The 20,301-nt window shown below is 37.7% G+C and overlaps 1 protein-coding gene across 1 annotated transcript in view; it reads right to left on the minus strand.

Moving 5' to 3' along the window:
* The window catches only part of ATP2B2 (ATPase plasma membrane Ca2+ transporting 2), a 260,605-nt gene that overhangs the window by 22,032 nt on the left and 218,272 nt on the right, over positions 1 to 20,301 (minus strand). The window contains exons 15-19 of the mRNA XM_082060191.1: positions 16,000 to 16,106; positions 15,074 to 15,265; positions 6,852 to 7,065; positions 2,303 to 2,514; positions 1,351 to 1,458 (exon numbers count right to left, since the gene is read on the minus strand). Coding sequence (XP_081916317.1) covers positions 1,351 to 1,458; positions 2,303 to 2,514; positions 6,852 to 7,065; positions 15,074 to 15,265; positions 16,000 to 16,106 — 833 coding nt within the window. The remainder of the gene's footprint in view (positions 1 to 1,350; positions 1,459 to 2,302; positions 2,515 to 6,851; positions 7,066 to 15,073; positions 15,266 to 15,999; positions 16,107 to 20,301) is intronic.

A 20,301-nucleotide genomic window follows, 5' to 3' on the forward strand; every position in this document is an offset into this window, starting at 1 on the left:
TGGGAAATTCTTCCCATCTGACTGGTCTAATAAAATAGCTGGGGTTTTCTCCCTTTCCCTGCTTTTCTTCCCGCCTCCTGAAGTTGGTATTTTCCAATCAGTTGAAAACAATCCTTTTCTTTCCAAGAATTATCAAACTGATTTTCAGTCTTCCTCCCGCAAGGTTATAGATCAAATCCCATCTTCAGGTACTACGTACAGTAAAACAATCTAACAGTGGTGGTTTTAGCAACACATGCATTAAAAGTTGTCATGACTCTGAGCTTATTTCTTAAAAAAAATCTGAAGCCAAACTGTCCAAAAAGTTACTTTTTCCGTAAGAGAACAAATAATCAGTTTTGAAAGCTAGCATCTATTAATTACAATTCCATCAGAACCATTTCAGTATTCAATGCAGCTGGCAATTTCTTGCCCATTTCTTCACAGTGGCAAACTAGTTGATCTATATGTATCTTTATATCTGTGTCCGGTGGCATCAACTTCAATACATTAATAATGCATTCAAAGGTGAAGAAATTAACATTATTAACTTTGCAATATGTGTTTGTACATAAAAGAATAATGTAGTATTTTAACAATACTGATTGTATCTGTATTAATACTTCCAGACAGATACTCACATAACTTACAGATAATCACATAATTTAATTAATTATCTCATCGACACTTGGTTTTATATCCATATATAATTTTATATGAGCTAATGATGACACAGGTTGTAGCAGAATTTTAAAATACATATGAATTAAGCTGCACCTTTCTGCAAATATTATAGGAAAAAACCCTCCTTTTTCTTTCATCCCCTCGTCCATCCTTTGCACACACAAGTAGGCGGATGGAGGATGTGTATTAAATGCACTAGACTTAGTCCTGTGCCAGTAACAGGGCTACCATGGATTGACAGAACAGCAGTTTCCACAAGAGAATGAGTCGACACAGAACTGGAACTTCTTTTCACTTGGAAAATCTGCCATGGCTGAAGACACACATGCTACAGTGGGTGCTCTGTTGCAGGGAAGGTTACAGTGCATTTGCCCTTACTATACTATTTTGTGACTAGAGAACTACGTTATGAATCAAATGTCTTTCATGAAAAGCCTAACTGAAGATGCCCTTGGTGACAGCATGCCCTGCTTAGGGAAAGAAAAACAAAAATCAAAAGGAACTGTGGGGTAAATGACCCTTACTACTATACCTATTCTTGAAGTAGTTAGCACCATGTATTTCAATGTATGCTAAATATGACATAGTAAGAGATCAAGGAAATGAGTAGAGTAGGATTATGAACAATATCAGATCTTGATTTGGTTTATAAAACTGAAAGAAAGCTGCATATTCCTGAATGCTTACCTGACCCCATACAAGTTCTCCTAATCCAATAAATACACACCACATCCACTGGTCAAGCTGCAGGGGAGAACAGCTAAATGGTTTTCCTCCAAACTGGACAATTACTATCTGCAAAGAAAAGCAGAAAAGAAAGAGGGTAACTATTTTCTGGGGAAAAAACCCACAAAACAAAATACTCCCCCGTAAAAAATCCAAACCCCACCAAAAAAAAAAAAAAAACAACAAAACCCACCAATAACTTTCAGTCATATTTTACTTGAGATTTTTATTTTTGTCTTTCTACATATTACGTCTCTGCTGGTTTGATTCCAACATATTTTGCCAGTAGAATCGTCAAACATATTATTAACAATCTATTCTTTAGTGGACTGAATCTAAAGGGCACCCAAAATACCATCTTATATTTCAAATACGTCATTTGACGCTCTCGGGTGGCACCAAGTCAAGCTACCAGATGTACATTTTTGGAACCCATCCAGCAAAAGCTGCAGAATCTCAGTCACTAAAAATCAAACCATGCAAATCTGCGCAGCCTGAATTAAGGGTCAGAAAAAGCCATACGAGTTCAGACCAAGGCTTCGTTAGCCTCATATCTAACAACAGTCATATATGAATGCCCAGACAAAAAGAAAACAAGACTGTCCACCATGCATTCCCCCAGCTTCTGAGTGTCTCAGCTGGGGAGAAGTTGACCCTGATGTAGTTTATTTTGAAATGTCCATTATATGAGAGATTTTTCACTCTAATTAACAATTTATTGTAAACTTACAGGCATGTGATCACAGGTAGACTGATAGTATACCGAAAACTAGACCTGTTGGAGAAAGACGGTGGGAAACCCACACACTGTACAGCAGGATAACCAACACAAAAAAACCCCAAACAACACCACCACCACACCTTAAGGTAAATTTCTGAAGGAATAGTTACTAATTCTTGCCCAAATCATTACCTGAATAGCAAATGTACCCAGAACAATAGTGCAAAAAATAGGATTTCTGAAGATGCCATCAAAGACATTTCTTTCGCCGTGGATTTTCCGTGCATTGATTTCATTGAAAAGCTGCATCATGACAAAGGTGTTGAAGATAATGGTGTAATGCTCTGAAGGAGGAGAGTGAAGTGGTGCATTCCTCCCACTGTCAATCTTAAACATTTTCTCACCTAGATGTAAGACAAAAATAAAGGTTTCCACTAGAATAAATTAAAAAAACTTAAATTTATATTTCCTTTTTTTTTTACTTTAGCTAGTTGCCTCCTGTGCTCTACTTTACCAGCTTTCTTGCTGCACTTCGTATAATACAGGCAGAACTTACAACGCCAGTGAGCAAAAGGCATCTAAACTTTCTGAGAAAGATGCTTCTTAAATGATGACTTTTATCTAATAACTCTGTATATCTACGCAAATAGTTTTCAGTAGGACATTTCCTCTAACAAAATAGCAATTATTGTAAGAAGTCAATTATTTCTGATGTAGTAAGCACTTGAGACCATTGACAGTACATTTGAGATTTTCTACAATAATTAGAAGCAATCACTCTTCAGCAGTTTTTACCCATTTGCTAATCCAGGACGTCATAACTCTTGACAAGCAGCCAAGGATATTAATGAAAAAAAATAGACATTCCTGGTTTTAAATAGATTTGGTTTGGATCATTCTGCTTGTACACTTTGAAAGCATACCGTCAGGCATTGTTCTTTATTTTGATAATTTGACTATCACTTTTAGATCTGACCAATGGAAAAAAGCACGATAAACCCATACGTCCTGAAAAGTTCCCTGCACCTGAGGGACCTCTGTTCTTATAGAATCATAGAATAGCTTGGGTTGGAAGGGACCTTTAAAGATCATCTAGTCCAATTCCCCTGCTGGGGCTAGGACATCTTGCACTAGATCATGTTGCATCCGACATGACCTTGAGCACTTCCAATGATGGAGCATCACAGTTTCTCTGGGCAACCTGTTCCTGTGTCTCACTGCTCTCATTGTACAAATATTTCTTCCTTATGTCCAAGCAAACCTATCCTCTTTGACTTTAGAACCGCTGCCTCTTGTCCTGTCACTTCAGGCCTTGGTAAAAAGTCTCTCTCTGTCTTATAAGGCCTTATATTGGGCTGCAATAAGGTCTCCCCAGAGCTTCTCTTCTCCAGCTGAACCCCCCAACTCTCTCAGCCTGTCCTCCCAGCCTCGGATCATTCCTGTGGCTCCTCTGGCCCCTCTCCAGCAGGTCCATGTGTGTCCTGTGCTGAAGACCCAGAGCTGGACCAGCACTGCAGGGGGGTCTCACAGAGCAGAGCAGAGGGACAGGGTCACCTCCCTCCTGCTGCTGCTGCTCACGGGGCTGGGGATGCAGCCCAGGATACAGCTCGCCTTCTGGGCTGCAAGTGCACATGGGCGGCTCATGGCCAATTCCTCATCCACTTTCCCATATGCAAAGTTTACAAATAACATGCAGTTATTGGAAGAGGCATTGTCTTAAAGTAAGGGTGAGATATTCACATGAAGTGTAAATCATGAATGAAATAAAACTAAAGAAGATTATCACAATACTACCCATTTTCATAACCAGTGTTTTGTTAATAAAAACAAATTGAAACTTGAACATTTTTCTGCTATTCCACTAGCATTATATTCAGAATTTCCAAAGAAAGAAGAAGAGTTTCCTCAGGTTTTCTCCTGAGGTCATTATTTCATCAGCTAAGTTAACAGTGAGCACTTTTTTGCCTTGGGATATTTGAGCAGATCATGTTCAAGTCACTGGGAATAATGAGCATGTTTCCAAAGGAAGAATTTGGCTTATAGTCTTTTGACAGAAAGCAGAATACAGTATCACAAATATATCAGTAACACAATATGAGGCAACAAAATGAAGACTTAGGAGACAGCAGAGATTAAGTAGATTATACATCTCCAGAGAGATAAGTACTGGAAAATATTCCCCTTATTACATAAAAACAATAAATGAAAAAATTAATGAGAGCAAACCGATATCACCACTTTATCTTTTACACACACACACATATCTTTTTACACACACACATATACACACATTGCATCTATCTGCTTTCATTCACTACACACACAAACACAAATATACGAAAAATACTTTCCTCGGGGAGAGTACCAGCGCTTAAGGCTCTATTATTGTATCGCATCACTTAATTGCCAAAGCAGAACATGCTGCTATTGTGAACTGGCACTGGTTAAACCCATAACTAGTTTTTATTTCCAAACATGTTCCAAAAGGCATTATAGTACAGTACAACAATTTAAAGTTTATTATGCCTAGTTGCTGAGGCTAAGATTTTTTGTATATTACAGTTTGACAGAACTAGACAGTGGCTTCTGGAGTTGTGATGTGCCTGATGTCTTAAAGGCATTACTGTATATTCAAACACAATGTTTTTATTGCCACATTATAGAAGATAGAAAAACTTGATGTAGTAGTCTCTACAGAAACCCAATACAAAAAAATTGAAGTATTGATAAAAATATAAATCATTCTCATTAATTTGGAATTCGCTTATCCAAACACTGAGTTTAGAACATCATCTCACTGCAAAGCTGAGTCTTGTGGAGTTTAGAAAGGAAAAGACTGGATTTCCTAGGCTTGTCAGAAAACTGCTTGGGCTACGTCCTTCAAAGTATACATGAGTTTTCCAGAAATACCCAGAAGTAATTAGAACAGGGTGAGAAAGCCTGATTTTCTTTTCATTGTGGCTCAGTATATAGTATTCTAAAGCATAAACCTCATCAAAATGCCATTAAAACTCCCCATAAAGTTCACAGACATTCTCATTCCAAGATTCACAGCACACGGATTACCAAGGTCTTACACACCTATTTTAGAGAATCTGAAATTATAATTTCCTTAGACTTGCTAGACATTCTCAAAATACACTGTAATCCTTAAAAGGTTACAGCCTATCTCTCTTCAAAACCTGATGATTATTTTGGTTTAAATAACTCCACTGTAAACAGACCATCACCTCCTTAGAGCATTCTAAATAAGCTGCCAGTTGCTGGTGATGTGGAGCAAGACTGTAACGACGGAGCTCAAAAAGCTCCTAAGAATCATAAATTTACATTTACAGCTTGTATGAAAGTCTGTATACAAAGAAAAAATATCTGCAAGACAACACATGTAATTTAGCAGTGATGACACAGTGACAAGAGCACAATAGCCAATTGATAAAATTAACAGTCCTTTGAGCAAGTTCAGTTCTTATTGTAGAGCAACAGAATCTATTATTAGCCCCTACTGTTCCTTGCAGCAAGAAACATTCCTCCTCCTTCCCTCCCCTCTCCAAAGTACAACTATAAAAAGCATCCATTACTAGCAAGCCTGAAGAAGAGTCCAGTAACCTCATAAATTAGATTTTTTTTTCCCTTTTAATATCCATTCTAGATATTAAATGTCAAAACAGAGTGTTCTCTGTATCACTTAATATTGATTACTTGCTTATCTATACTACTTAAGATCAGCATTATTTCTTGACTGTGGCAAACATTTTGCTCCTGATTAAAGCTTCTCCAGATATTGGTAAAATGGATCTTGATTTTTTTTTTTTAGTGGATTTAAAAAAAAAAAAAAATTATTTGTTGTTACATGCCTACTAAAGATGGCAAGTCTCAAAATGCATATTAGTATAGAAGAACCAGGCTAGATGCTCCAATAAAAACATAATCTTCTATGCTGCGTTTTAACATAAACTTTAGCCAAAGCCCAAACCTACATTTTAATGACCTGGCTGCAGAGACTGAGTGCACCCTCAGCAAGTTTGCTAACGACACCAAACTGAGAGGAAGGGCTGACACACCAGAAGGTTGTGCGGCCATCCAGCGAGACCTGGGCAGGCTGGGAGGACTGGACAGAGAAAGATGGATAAAGTTCAGCAAGGGCAAGTGCAAGGTCCTGCACCTGGGGAGGAACAACCCCAGGCACCAGGACAGGTGAGGGGTGGACCTGCTGCACCTGCTGGGTGTCAAGAGGATGGACTCTTTTCAGTGGTGCCCAACAACAAGATGGGGGTAAACAGGCACAGAATGAAGCACAGGAGGTTCCATCTGAACATGAGGGTGCCTGAGCCTGGACCAGGCTGCCCAGAGAGGTTGTAGAGTCTCCTTCTCTGGAGACATTCAAAACCTTCCTGGATGCATTGCTGTGTGATCTGCTCTGGGGACGCTGCTTTAGCAGGTGGCTTGGACCAGATGATCTCCAGAGGTCCCTTCCAACCCCAACCATTCTGTGATTTTGTTAGGAGGCAAAAAAAAACCCAGCTCACTGAGGCCCTTCCCAATGTAAACAACACATGACAGTGACTAAATCGCTCTGTTACATCTGTCCTGTTTCCCATCCCGTTAAACAGCTCAGTCCTGCTAGCTGTTTAACTGTAACAGACTTAATATATGTGCATGGTTACATTTAAAGCATTTTGACGTCAGGCTACAAGACCTAGATGCTTCTAAATGAAGCAACAAGCCTAACAAACTTTCTTACCGACAAAAAGAAGTGTAAATATGAGAGTAAGCTGATAAACAGCATGGCCCAGAATGTTCTTCATCATGGTACGGGATATAAGAGGTTTGTTCCTGCCGTATGGCTTTCTTAGCAATAAAGCCTCTGTTGGAGGTTCGGTGGCCAAAGCAAGTGAGGCAAAGGTGTCCATGATGAGATTGACCCACAACATCTGTACAGCTTTTAGAGGAGAGTCCTGTGGAGACAAATTAGAAAGTTACATTTTTCCTAGAAAAAGAATTGTTGTCAGGTCATTTACTGTGATTTCATCTCTTCTGGTGTGACTGCAGGCAGTGCTGAAGATGGGACACGGAAATACTCGCTCCTTTGCTCTGACCTTTCTTAGATTTCTTATGCAGGACGCTCAGTGATCTGAGCAGAGAGAAATGATTTCTCTCCAGTCATGTAAATCAGGAATATTTACAATCACACAGTTCTTCTAAAGCATAACTAAAGCATGATTTTACAATACTCTGTTACTTCATGCATCTTGCTTAAATTTTCAGCTGACTGTAGGTAACTAGATAATACAAGTGGGAGTTTCTTTCATGGAAGAAAAATTACACTAATACAATTTTAAAAGTAATGTTTCCTTTTACTATAACCTACCTGTGTTTTTTTCAGAAACAGCTTGAAGTCATTAAAAATTTATAAAACAATTACTAATGCAACTTAATACATTTTACTTAAATAATATATTTTAAAAAGAGAAGTGATAAAAAGGCTGATATTTGAATTTTAAAAATAGTCTGAAACTCATTAAACTGTATCAAATATGCAAATGTATGTAAATCTTTATTGTTTTACTGGGTAACAGGATAGCATATTTGTAAGTACAGAAGTGGAAAGAAAAACAAACAATCAAAACCCCAACACATTACTGCTTGTGAGGATGAAGTCTCTGTTTTCTGAAGCAGATCGCCAACCGCTAGAAGGAGCTCTTTCCTCACTTAATTCAACAAAGAGTCTATGGTCATTTACAGAGGACTTAAGAGCAAGATGTAAAAAAAACCCCAAAAGTAAATAAATAAAGCAAACCAACACAGATCTCAGGAGAATTTCAGATGATGATTATAACATTTTGATTTGTAACACACTGGGGCAGCTGTAATGGCAGAAAGATGCAACTGCTTCAAGAAGCCATAACGGGAAAAATGAAGTAGGTTATTTTTCTATATCTAATGACCTCCTTATACCTTTAGACTGAATACAAACCTGCAGCTTTAGTAAGGTCTGCTTCAAATGTTTCATATAGATGGGTTTTATTAGGAAAACAGGATCTCAAAAGTAATAAGGTATCAGTGTGACAAATTTTCTAGTGAAGGGAGTTGATCTGCAGTGTGAAAGCTGGAAGATCAGAGCACTCTGTGCATTACATTCCATGGTGCTGCAGTAGCAAAGCAAAGCAATGTATGGAACAGCATACAAGCCAAATCAAAGCCAATAAGAACACCTTATGAACTCTGCCCTTTTCTTCAAATGTTTAAATGTTCATTTTAAATGAAATATTATCAAATAATGAGGGACAATATCCATTTGGTATCCCAGGGACATATGGAAAATAAGGCTAAGTGGTTTGGTCTCTTGTAGATCTGGTTTATATTCCAGCTCTCCTTTGAGATAGAATATTATTTCCTTTTGAAAATATATTTTAGCACTCCTATATTTACAAAAAAAAAAAAGATATATTTTATTTATTTGTAAAAAAATATTTTTTTTGCTTATTCAAAGGGATGGAGAAGAGCAATCTACTGTTTCTAAGTCTTACAGGTTGGCTACATCAGGGAAGGGAGGAAGATTGGCATTAACAGATTCCTGACCTCTTGGTTATGGGTTGCATTAACTGGACTTATCTGGAGAGTTCAGCTCACTCATTTGATATGCAGCTGCAGAAACAGGAAACGTCTTTGGCTTTAGAGGTGGCTAAAGAACTAAAAGCAATCAGGACTAACCTCATTCCAAATTGAGACCTCATTTTTTTTGTTAATACTAATGGCTCAAACGAGGAGCGTACTTGCACTAAAAGCAGTTTGTTGCTAGGGCTCAGAGAGTCTAGGCTTGGACACAGGATATAGAGAAAAAGGAAAACATGTTTTCTACTGAAGAATTTTCTGTGTCATATTTTTACCTGTCTAGTTAAAATGTTTTCTTGAGAAAAATTCTCTACTTCGAGATTTACAATAGCTGAATTTCCTCTGCCTTCTATGTCAATAAAACTGCATTTGTCTGCTAAGCTTAATAAATAAGAGTCAAATATTCAGGTGTCTATCAGAGCCTGACATATTCCTAGCATAACGAAAAGTCCCATTATTTCAGTCTCTAAATCACACAACTGTAATTGGCAGTCATCAGTTTTGGCAACAACATGTTCTCACCATTTCACACTGCCAATCACCTTGGGTGGCTACGGTGCCCCTAATAATTATCTATTATTGGCAGTGCTACGCTGTTCAGTCAAGTGTGAAAGCTCATTCTAAGCTGAAGCCAAAACATTAAATACACATTAGTCTGGGCAGGCAGTGGAATGAAATTTCCACTGCAACTCTATCTGATTTCTGATTAGTAGGTGGAAACTGAGGAAAATACGTATCAGCTAAGGAGCTTAATCTTCCATTACAGATTTTACTCACTTATGCAAGAGGGATGCAAATTCTATGTTCTTTTCACTGCATTTTAGCTACTAAGCGACTAGCCAATAATTCTTAATTCACTTTCTGAAAACTTTGGGGATAAAAGCTGTTCAAACTGAAAACCACCCAAAATTACCACTTATTTGTCAAATTCCTTTCCACTTGACCTTGGAATAGGTTAGCATTGGCCTAGAGGTAAAAGGAAAATGTCCCTTAAATCAAGTGATGTTACAGTTCATCTTGGAAGCACTTAAAAGTACAAATCACCAAAGGCTGGAAATAAACTACAAATCTTTTGTGACATGCAGAGCCTCACAAATTTTAGAGCTTATTACTTTTGATTTAAATGACAAGATGTAAGGGAATGAAAAGTTATTTTCACCCTTACCTCTTTACTCCCACTTGTCACAGAACACATGCATGGCTTCATCAAAATGAGCATTTCTGGTAGGTTAACTTTATACACATCAATGCAAAAAAGTCAGCCCTCGCTCCTGCTACTAGATCACACTGGCTACTAATTGTATGGAAGTGGCATCCTCAATTCTATTTCCATGCCTCTAAGCCTTCCCAAAACAAAGCTAAACACTTTGATTTTATATTATAGCTTTTTCAAATTTGCCAGTGCTATTATTTTAACATTTGCCAAATACAGTTCTGCAGTGCAGTAAAACATTACAACCACGTAAATTACTGTCTTATACATCTAAGTATAGATCATCTTCATTTTTTGAACAACATCTGTAAAAACAATAAGTGATTCATGCGGTAGTTCATTGCTACAGTGCTTTTTAATTAACATTTAATTTTCCAAACATAATGTCCTATAGACTCACTGTTTTCAGTTCCTAATGTCTGCTAAAACATTAAGTCTTTCTCCAAGTACAAGAATAATCATTTGAATGTTAAAACACAGCCATTGTTTTTCTTTAATGCAATCTTTTTGAACAGTTCCATTGCCTCAACAGTTGGAGACACAGGCAAAATTTGGCATGAAGATAAACCTGCCAGCTTTGCAGTTCCCATAAAAAGCATTTCCATTTGACTGAACTGCATTTTACAATCTTCATTTTGTATATACCCAGATTATTTTTAACAGCTTCATGCATAATGACTTAATATTTTCCTGGTACTGTGTATATGTTGGGGATAGAAAACAGGATGAACCTTCTGGCTTTGTAAGGCATGTATAGAACTGTATATGATATTAGAGCTGTGGAGCAATGATTTATTGGAAGTACAAGTCACAATTGTATGCAAAGCTCCAAAGAAGAACCGTCATTGATTCTATCAAGGGCTCTGTAAAATGTTATTCAGAGAATGAAGTCAGAATATAAGAGTTTATATCTCATAAAACCACTGGAAAAATAAATCATTGGGTTAACCTGAGGTAATGGTTGTTAAACAGAAAGGACAATTATATGCAAACTGGTCAAGATAACCCCTTTTAACCATACTTTTAAAAGCATGCACAGGGCAACAGCGAGAGAAGGAAGCAAGAGGTAAATGAATTAGATTAACTGAAAGATAAGGTGAATTAATACAGCTCAGCTGCACTGCACCACAGAAATGCCCTGACACGGGCCTAACAGAAGGAACAGTTGTGATCTCAGTGGTGGGCGTTAGGGACACGCAGAGCACAAAAGTACGAGCACCTCTGCAGCCACACATTGGGTGATGCTCATTTTGCTTTTCATCACTTCTTCAAGCTTGGTTTTGTATGACCTATATCTCAGAGGACTGTATGTTATTACAGAATTACAACACAAATATTCATTAGTAGCTGAAAACTCAGAACTCCTGGCTTATACACTGAGCTTCTCTAAACTAAAACAAGGCCCAATATAAGTTAGATCCCGGTGAGGGGTAGCTTAGTTTTGGCAGCAGCCATGCTAAGCTTGGCAACAGTGGCACTGTGCTTGTAATTCCTCTGCTATGTAGAACATAGCAGATTATTTCTGTCACTTTAATACGACTCTGAGCTGGAGCCTGTGACAGGGAATAGCAAATTTGCATTGGTCCCGTTTAGTCTGCATAGTAGCTTCTTTAGTAGCCCACTGCTACTCCTTTATTGGAGTAGCATGTAGAGTCATGTACACTTTGTACATGTAGTTAAACATCTGTTGAAACAGCAAACCAGGACAAAATAGAAATAGTAGATACAGTAGATGTTCCCTCTAACAGGAGCATATTGCTGAATCAGTCACTGGGTATATAAATAACAAAGTAATATTTGCTTAAAATTAACAGAATTAAGCTAAATAGTAGGTCCCTGCAGTGGAACTGGCAAGGATACTGACTTTATTTATGTAATGGAGAAAAAAAGCAGCAGATTATTAAAATAACCACTAATGGTCAGAGGTTCTACCTAACATTTTTTTTAAGCCTCTCGTGACACTTCTAACAAATCAGCTCCTACTTGGCGAGGCATTTTCTGGGTGCTCCTCAGAGGTCTAGTTTCACTCATAACAGCACTGGCACAGTTGGATCCTTTAATTTATGCAGAGATGCTGTGGTTTCACTAGGAGTCCTGCAGGTATGACCACATACACATATTTACACGTACACCGATGCTATTGCAGCACCAAGGCTGAATAAAATTAAGTCTCTTTTGTTGTAAAACACAAGCCAAGTGTTAAAAAAAATAGTCAAAACAAAGATTTTATTATCTTCATACTTCCTTTAGGCACTAACATTAGTAACAGCAAGAGGCTAGGTAAGCTTGAAAGAAGCTTCATACTCAAAGCATCCCAATGTGCTGGTTCTGAACCACAGAACAGATTTTTTGAGAGGTGGCATTAAGAAGTATGAATACATCGAATTTTTCTCATTCTAGATTTGATGAAATACCACCAAAAGGATAGCCTTTGTAATATTCATGTACCTAAATATGAATTGTGGACTAAATTTATATCCTATGTGTCAAAGAAAGCCAACCTGACGACCTAAAAGCAAAGTAAATTTCAGTCCAGTGGGGACCTTCTTTGTATCATTTTGAAGGTCACAGAAAGATGTGTTGCCTTTTGGAAACTATAGATTTTTAGCTTCATTTGTTTGTTAAGAACTTAAATGACTATTTTCACTGAAATATTTAAGACCTGTATGCAATTTTGCAGACTTAGATCTATGTGTGTGCACCTACCCTGTTTATGCAAGATTTTTTGGTATATTTATGCGTTTTGTGCTAGAGCTATTTTGATAGCAACTAGAGGGTACGGTATGTTCTCAAGTGTAATTTTTAGGAAACCTTATGAGCCAAACAAACATAATGCCCTTTCAACTGGCTAGAGTCCTTGAGTCAAAGCCTAACATAATAACACTCATCCATAAGGCAAGATGCTTCTTGATTGAGACAGAACTGAGAGCTACTTGAGATGATCAGCAGTCAGGCTGTTGAGTGTAAACAGAACTACAATGGAAAGAACTGCTGCCTTTTTGCCACAATTTCAATTTCAGCTCCTTTCAGACTTCTATTTTGGATTTACATTTTTACTGCCAAATACAGGACAATATTTGGACAGAAATACAGGAGGTATATATTAAAACCCATCGACAGGGATGACAGGCTTGACAGGCTCAGTGATGGTCTTACAGACCACTGGGGCAATATAAATGCACTGGGCCTGATCCAAATCCTTCTAGAAGCCAATGCCATGATTCAAACGACGAAGAAAGCTCCAGAACTAGAAGGGGAGAATATGGTTGCACTGATTCAGTGATGTTTAACCTCTTTGAGAATAAAATAGAAATCCCTTAGTTAACAAATAGAATATATTTCCCTTTAGGTTTTAATGAAGTAATTGAAAAAATACTGAACATTAACAAAAAAAAAAAAAAAAAAATCACCTTGATGTCTATTAAACAGGGTCTCAGAAGGAACCACTCGTCTCAGTTCCAATTAGAGTATTTTTACCACATTGGTGTTAGCACTTTTTTCTATATGGTTTTGTACCACTGATAAAAATCCAAGACGACTGACCTTGCAGACTTTTCATCCTTATTCACAACCTTCTGTTACCAGCAACAATCACTTTACAGCTAAACATTTTCTCGATATGCTTGGAAATATTTCCCAAGGGAAAAGGAAAAGTTGTCCAACTTCTGCCTCAACATCAATAATTTTGTCCCTTAGCACAGGCCCAATTGTGACAACAAGGCATCACCAAGACCTTGGGGCAGTGTGCTAGAGATCTAGCACATAGCAGCATGCAATTTCTTCTCCGAAAACAAGTGAATTGAGGTTCCAGTGCTTCCTTTGTATGGAATACAATAGTTATTTCATTTAATATCACTTCTGCTTATTTCAATACCAGCCAGTTCTGGTTTCTCGGAGCATCTCAGCCCTAACACGACACTTGTGCTCACTCAGCTCAGAGGAGCCAGATGCTGGCGGTTGTACCTCCCCAGGTGTTGCACGGTGCACACAGGAGCTGGGAGCTTGCAGACTCACAGGCAGCAAAATAAAGGCCTCTAAATGTCAGTCAAGGCTCAGGAGAAGTTTGACCTTATGGTTTTGTAAAGGTACCTGGGTTTCTGGTTTCAAGTATCAATTCCATGATTACAATGTAAGTTTACCCTGGAGCCCAGCTAATGACTTATTCATTGTTTTGCTCATGTGTGCATGAGGTGAAGTTTACCTGCTGAAACAGGTATGTGCGTCTGTGTGATGCACAACAGAGGAAAGCATCAGCTTTCCCATAGTGTGTCTCAAAGGAGGCATTTTGTAACAGCACCTGTCTGCAGCATCTCAAATATGCATTATTTTAGGTAGTGAAGAGCACTAAAAACTGCATATTTTTCTAATGAAGGATAAAAACCTCATACTGCACAAAATACATCCTGTTTTCTTTCTAGAGAAAAGAAAAAATCATTTTATTAATCGAAAAGTAGTAATTTGAAGAGGAAAAAAAAAAAAGGTTTGCTTTCACATACAATTTTTGTAAAAGACCTAGACATTGTTGCAAGTACGCCAGGATTGCAGTGAGGGATTAATGTAGAGGGAGAAAAAGAGATCCAAGTCCAACTGTATGTGTCATATAACTGGTTTGTCATTTGCATCTGAAATTAAAAGGAATTGCCCGAAAGCAACAAAATAATTTTATCATTCAAAAAGCTCCCCTGCTGGGATTATGTCTGCGTGTCAGTACTGGTCTCTTGAATATAATAATCCCATTCAATAATCCACCAAGAAACAACATATTTAACAGTGAAATATTCTGAGACAAAAAAAGGTACAGTCGCATAACTTCTTCCTTCTCCCAGTCCCTGATATTTCTGTCCTATCATCACAGGCTCAGTCGTGCCAATAACAGGTAATCAAAACCAGGGAGCTCTATGGAGGCAGCATAAAGCAGCTCCTCAGAGCAGCTTAATTCCAGAAGAAGATGGATTAGTAGACTTCCTTATGTCAGCGGCTATTCAACATTTAGAAGCTTGATCTTTAATACACTCTTGATGCTCAGAAGAATTTCAGAAAGCATACTTTCTGTTGTACAAAGTGAGAATTAAATGGAAACCACTGCTACTAAGAAGAAAAGGTAGCTTGGTAGGGTTTGGCCCCGCAGTTCCCCTTACCTGGGTGATGCACGCTCCAGTGAAAGCCACGATCACCGCCACGATGTTCACGGTGAGCTGGAACTGCAGGAACTTGGAGATGCTGTCATAGACATTGCGGCCCCACATGACGGCCTTCACGATGCTGCTGAAATTGTCGTCTGTTAGGATGATATCTGAGGCTTCCTTCGCAACATCTGTTCCAGCAATACCCTGGAAAAATTGATGGTGAATAAAATTACCTACTGGAAAGTACAGAGACAGTTAGAATAGAAATCTTCATAGTCAAAGTTAAAACAGAGACTTCCCAGCACAGTAACAATGACTGCTGACTATATTCTGCATTTTATATTTGCTCGGAAGTTAACTGATTTGGCCTATTTTTGAAAGTGAATAAGGACACAGAAAAGGGAATTGAGAGAGAGCAGTGGAATTCATGTGATTATAGTTTTGAGTATTTTAAATTAGCACCGTAATGACTAGTGATCTTCTGAGGTTTTTTTTAATCACTGAAGATATTTTATTAATATACATGAGCAGAATTGCTAACAAAAATCAGAATTCCGTATAGTCCTGTATGTTAATGTCTTCAGAGTCAGAGTACATTGGGAAGAGATCTTTACAATTAGTGATGGATTGTACCAAAGCAAAATAGTGCTCCACTGTCGTGAAGAGCACAGGATTCATTTTTCTGTATTGACACAGGATTCTGCCTATAGCTAATAATTACCATAGACAAAATACTGAAAAATTATCAAAACAAGCAATATCAGTGAATCTAAGAGAGCAAATTAAAGTATTCTGAAGCAGCACAACTTGCTCCCTCCAATATATTGCATCACTGAAAAGTAATAACTAAGCAACTTTCTCAACACTTAATGAATGAAAAGCCTCTTATAGCAAATTTATAAGGATACAAACATCAGTAAAAATACTCAAAATTATACCATTGCAAAGCCAACATCAGCTTTTTTAAGTGCTGGTCCATCGTTGGTTCCATCACCAGTCACAGCTACAACCTGCCTCTGTTCCACCTGTGTGCTGTCAATAATACCTGCAAAAAAAATGTATATGTGTGTGTATATATACACATATATAAAAAACCAATCAGCAAGATAAAAGTTCCCTCTAAAAATAGCAGGATCTGTGTAATATAGACTACATTATAACACACAAGTCTTACAGAAATTAATAGAGTTGATTTTTAAGAAAAATAAGGATGAAAGCAGTGTCATCACTACTGTACAGTACCAGACATCACTATTAGAATTCACATGGGAAGTTCTGATCATGCATCATCAAAACACCAACAAAATTTACACAGACTTCAAAAGGGAATGAGATCTGCTCATATATTAATAGTTATTTTGGAAGATTTCTACTATTTAAAATGATATGTCACAGTAAAGCCATTTCAGCCCAGCTCTCTGACCAAACATCAATGAAAGGATTTGCTGAAGACTGAAGTTCATGCTGAAAACTCTCCTAAACTGGGACTGAATGGTAATATCTGCTTTGCTGGGATGCCTCTGGCGATCAGCTGAACCTAAAGATAACAAATGCCATTGATGAATTTTATTTAGCTGGAGCCAAATTAGCATTTTAACAGACATGTTCAGTTCTGCCAAACAATAAGAAGATACAATTCTTTAAATTCTGAAGGCAAACATTTTAATAAATAGACATAATAATTTCTACTTTCATTTTGAGATCATTTGAAAAAACAAAGCACTTTTCACTTGGTGAATCAAGTTTCATGCAACTAGCCTGCAGGGAAATATCTTCCACTTATGCAGATGGGGAACATAAGGAAAAGAATACAGAATTTTTCTAAGGTTACGGAAGAACCGCGGTTTTTAATCGGATGGAGATCATTCACCACTCATGCTTTTACTTCCATGTCAGAGTCTATTTGAATACGTGTCCAGAATACAGGATTGTTGTGTAGGATACAAGAACACCTCCCCAAAGTGTGTGTGGGGTGGAAATGACAAAATTCCTTTTGCTAACACGTTTTGCACAAAGTTACAGCCTCTAAAAAACAATTATCAAAACCTACCCAGTATGAAAAGCTTTCATTCTACTCTGGAAAGATAAAAAAAAATAACTCACATATCAGATAACTAACCAGAAATAGGAAATTGCAGATTACAGAGCAATAGCTGCCTCTTGGCAAGGTTCAGGCTTATCAGGCACCCAGAGATGGCAATGCAGTATGGAAGCACTTAGTGTCCTGTATTTTTCAGTCTTATGAAAATCAGAAAAAAACCTATTCACTTTCCATTGGCAGTATGAACTCTGATAAATGGCACATTATTCTGATAAAATCTTATAATTAGAGCTTTCAATTTGTTGGGTGATTTGCTTTTGGTATTACTAAATAAACAGGAACATCAGCTGCCATCACTGTTAAAAGCATTTATCTTGGTCTTCACTTCTCATTACTAATACACCCTTTGATGTTAAATTAATAGTTTAAGCTTCTGAAAAAAAGGCATTAAAATCTCTGATACATCGTGGTATTAACTGCTCCAGACAGGTAGATAACATCCTCGCATCACTGGATTCCAAATGGGAGCACAACCCAAATCAAGTTGAAGAGGCTCCAACAAATGACCACCTAACAGATACAAATAGTGCTCTAATGTCAGTGACGACACTACCCAACTGCTCTGCGTCAGCCAGTTGCTGGATGCAGCTCAGTCATTTACATGGTTTTGTAGTCATTTTTATCCCTAAAAGCAAACTATGCAGCTGGCATAAGCTCAACATCCTCCTGAGCACAGAACTGCATCATCAGCAGTGATGGAAAAACAGAGATGAAATGGTCTGGGTCCCCATCAGCATCTCAGCCACACACCTTCATCACAGTGACCCCTGCCAGAGCCATCTGAAGTATGTCAATACGTGGCACAGCAGCATGTGGACACACTTCAGTGCTGTTCAGAGGAAGAGAGATCTTTGCAGAGCTTTCATTTGTACGTCAGACAAATTTCTAAAATGAAGCACTAGCGATTACTTGGAATTCAGAGGATTTATCAGAGCTATACTTAGGCTCCCTGGCTTCTGCATCCACTTTTTCATCTGTTCCTCCTCCCCCCTTCCTCACATTTGAAAATTGTTGTCTTGTTTCCAGCACTTGCCTCCTTCCTAACGACATTTCCTTTTACTTTTTTTTTTCTTTCTTTGGTATCATTCTGTTAATAGTTGTGGTAATGTTTCACATCCAGAATTTTCTTCAGCATTGAGGAATACGCCTATGTAGATTTTACAAACAGTGTAAGGAGACCAACCAGAAGAGGAATGCCTACAAAGGGGACTCACTCTGCAACCCTGAGCTGGGGAAACAACTGCTGCAGTAATCAGTGACAAATTTAAATATGGGCATCACCTCACAGACGGCCAATAACGAGAACACCATTTCTTTAACATTTACTGGCCTTTCCACTCATTCAAAACAGCTAAAAAGAAACTTTAGTATTAATTAGTCATGTCTAACAGTCAGTAAGTATCTTAAAAATACACTGCTTTACTCACAGTAAAAATAAAGACGCTTATGTATTTAGTAACAAGACTCAGCAAAGGTTACTCCCAAAACAGCCTTTGCTGTTTCATTGGTCTGTTCCCTCATCTTAAGCTGTTTAGCCACGACTTTCCTCTGTCAAAACGAATTTTATTCAATAGCCACAGGAATACACTGAGAGGATAACACACAGACTCTGCTGATGCTGCAGGAATTTAGGGAGGAGTCATGTAGCTTGCATAATGCACACATTTTTTGGAGCAAGCAGCTTGTTTCTGATGCGGGAGAAGATCATATTTAAAACGAGTATGTACAGCTATCAAGAGGGGCTCTATATGCACAAGCTTGCTGTAAAAGGTACCAGTACTGCATCCACAGCTGGAAGTGAAATATATCCTGTACCTCACACCTTCCTCCCATCTGACATTAAAGCAAGCATTAAATCAAATCCACTCCACATAATAATTTAAAGAATATTAACCAACGTGTCTTCCATTTCTTCGACAAGAAACTATCTGTACCCACAGTTCAGATCAAAAACATCGAGTATGGCCTCAGGTTCTCCCGTTATTGCAGGACAAATGCTGCTTTATTTAAACAATTCTTACTTGCATTGTCACCCTTAGAGTCACATCAGCAAGAAACTATTGGTTCTGGGAGAAAAAAAATCCTGGTTTAGATATTTCTTTCCAACTCAAAACAGGCAGGAATAACTTAGCTACAGTTGAGCATTTCAAAGATGCACGCCAGCTCAGGGGCTACTGACACAGTAAAGCTGATCAGCCCGTATGCTTACACATATTTATATTTCTTAAACATAGATGCAGTAGTATATTTTCATAGGCATGTTCTGTGTGGATTAGTTTTTAATACTTCCAGACTTTTGAAGTTCCCTGTTAATTTAATGAGAATTTAGGAAGTCTGTCTAAAAGAGAAAATATAAATTCACTTTAGTTACATGTTTAAGTATGTGCAGGAACAGAGCTTTAAAGGTTAATGTAAAAGCACTATATATACCATTACAGACAGCATTGGTAATTGGTAAGTGAACAGTGCTCCACAAAGTTCCTGATATTAGAAAGGCAGAGAAGAACACGGCTAAAACGCATGGATTTCTGTACCAAGTATGCACCACCAATCTGCTTTATATTATAAGACTGACACACTAAAGGGGAACCTTGAAGGCATCAGCGCCTCCCACAAAATTACACTTGACACAGACCACAGAGACCTAAGTGGTATTTACAGAGTAGAAAACTCTAGGTTCAAATGCAGGATGGCTCCTGCTTCCTTTAAACTATCTTCATGTTCCTGGCTTCAGGGAAAAGTTGGTTGAAGCTGATGTTTTACACAGTGGAACAGGTCAACTTTCTGAATATTGTTTCATATGAATTTGGATAAAAGTAAATACTAAATTTTCCTCTCAAATGGAAATCAAAACCACTTGCAATTTTAGACATACTGATATTTCATTTCAGAATTATATTAATACACTTTTAAATATTTTGATTATTCTGCCTACCCTCGGGGCATGTCCACAATAATGGTGTCATGAATAAAACATCCCATGCAATAACAGTTAAAATATTTTACTAATTAAGGGTTATTATTAAAAATCTTTTCTTCTTTAAAGTTCCCTCTCTGCTTGTTAACAAATCAGCATTATGTGAGAATAGAATAGTTGTTTTTAATATCACAGAAAAATAATTCCAGCCTAATTTAAACA

Source organism: Streptopelia decaocto (genome assembly GCF_964273445.1).
Source record: "Streptopelia decaocto genome assembly, chromosome: 8".
NCBI classification, from domain to species: Eukaryota; Metazoa; Chordata; class Aves; order Columbiformes; family Columbidae; genus Streptopelia; species Streptopelia decaocto.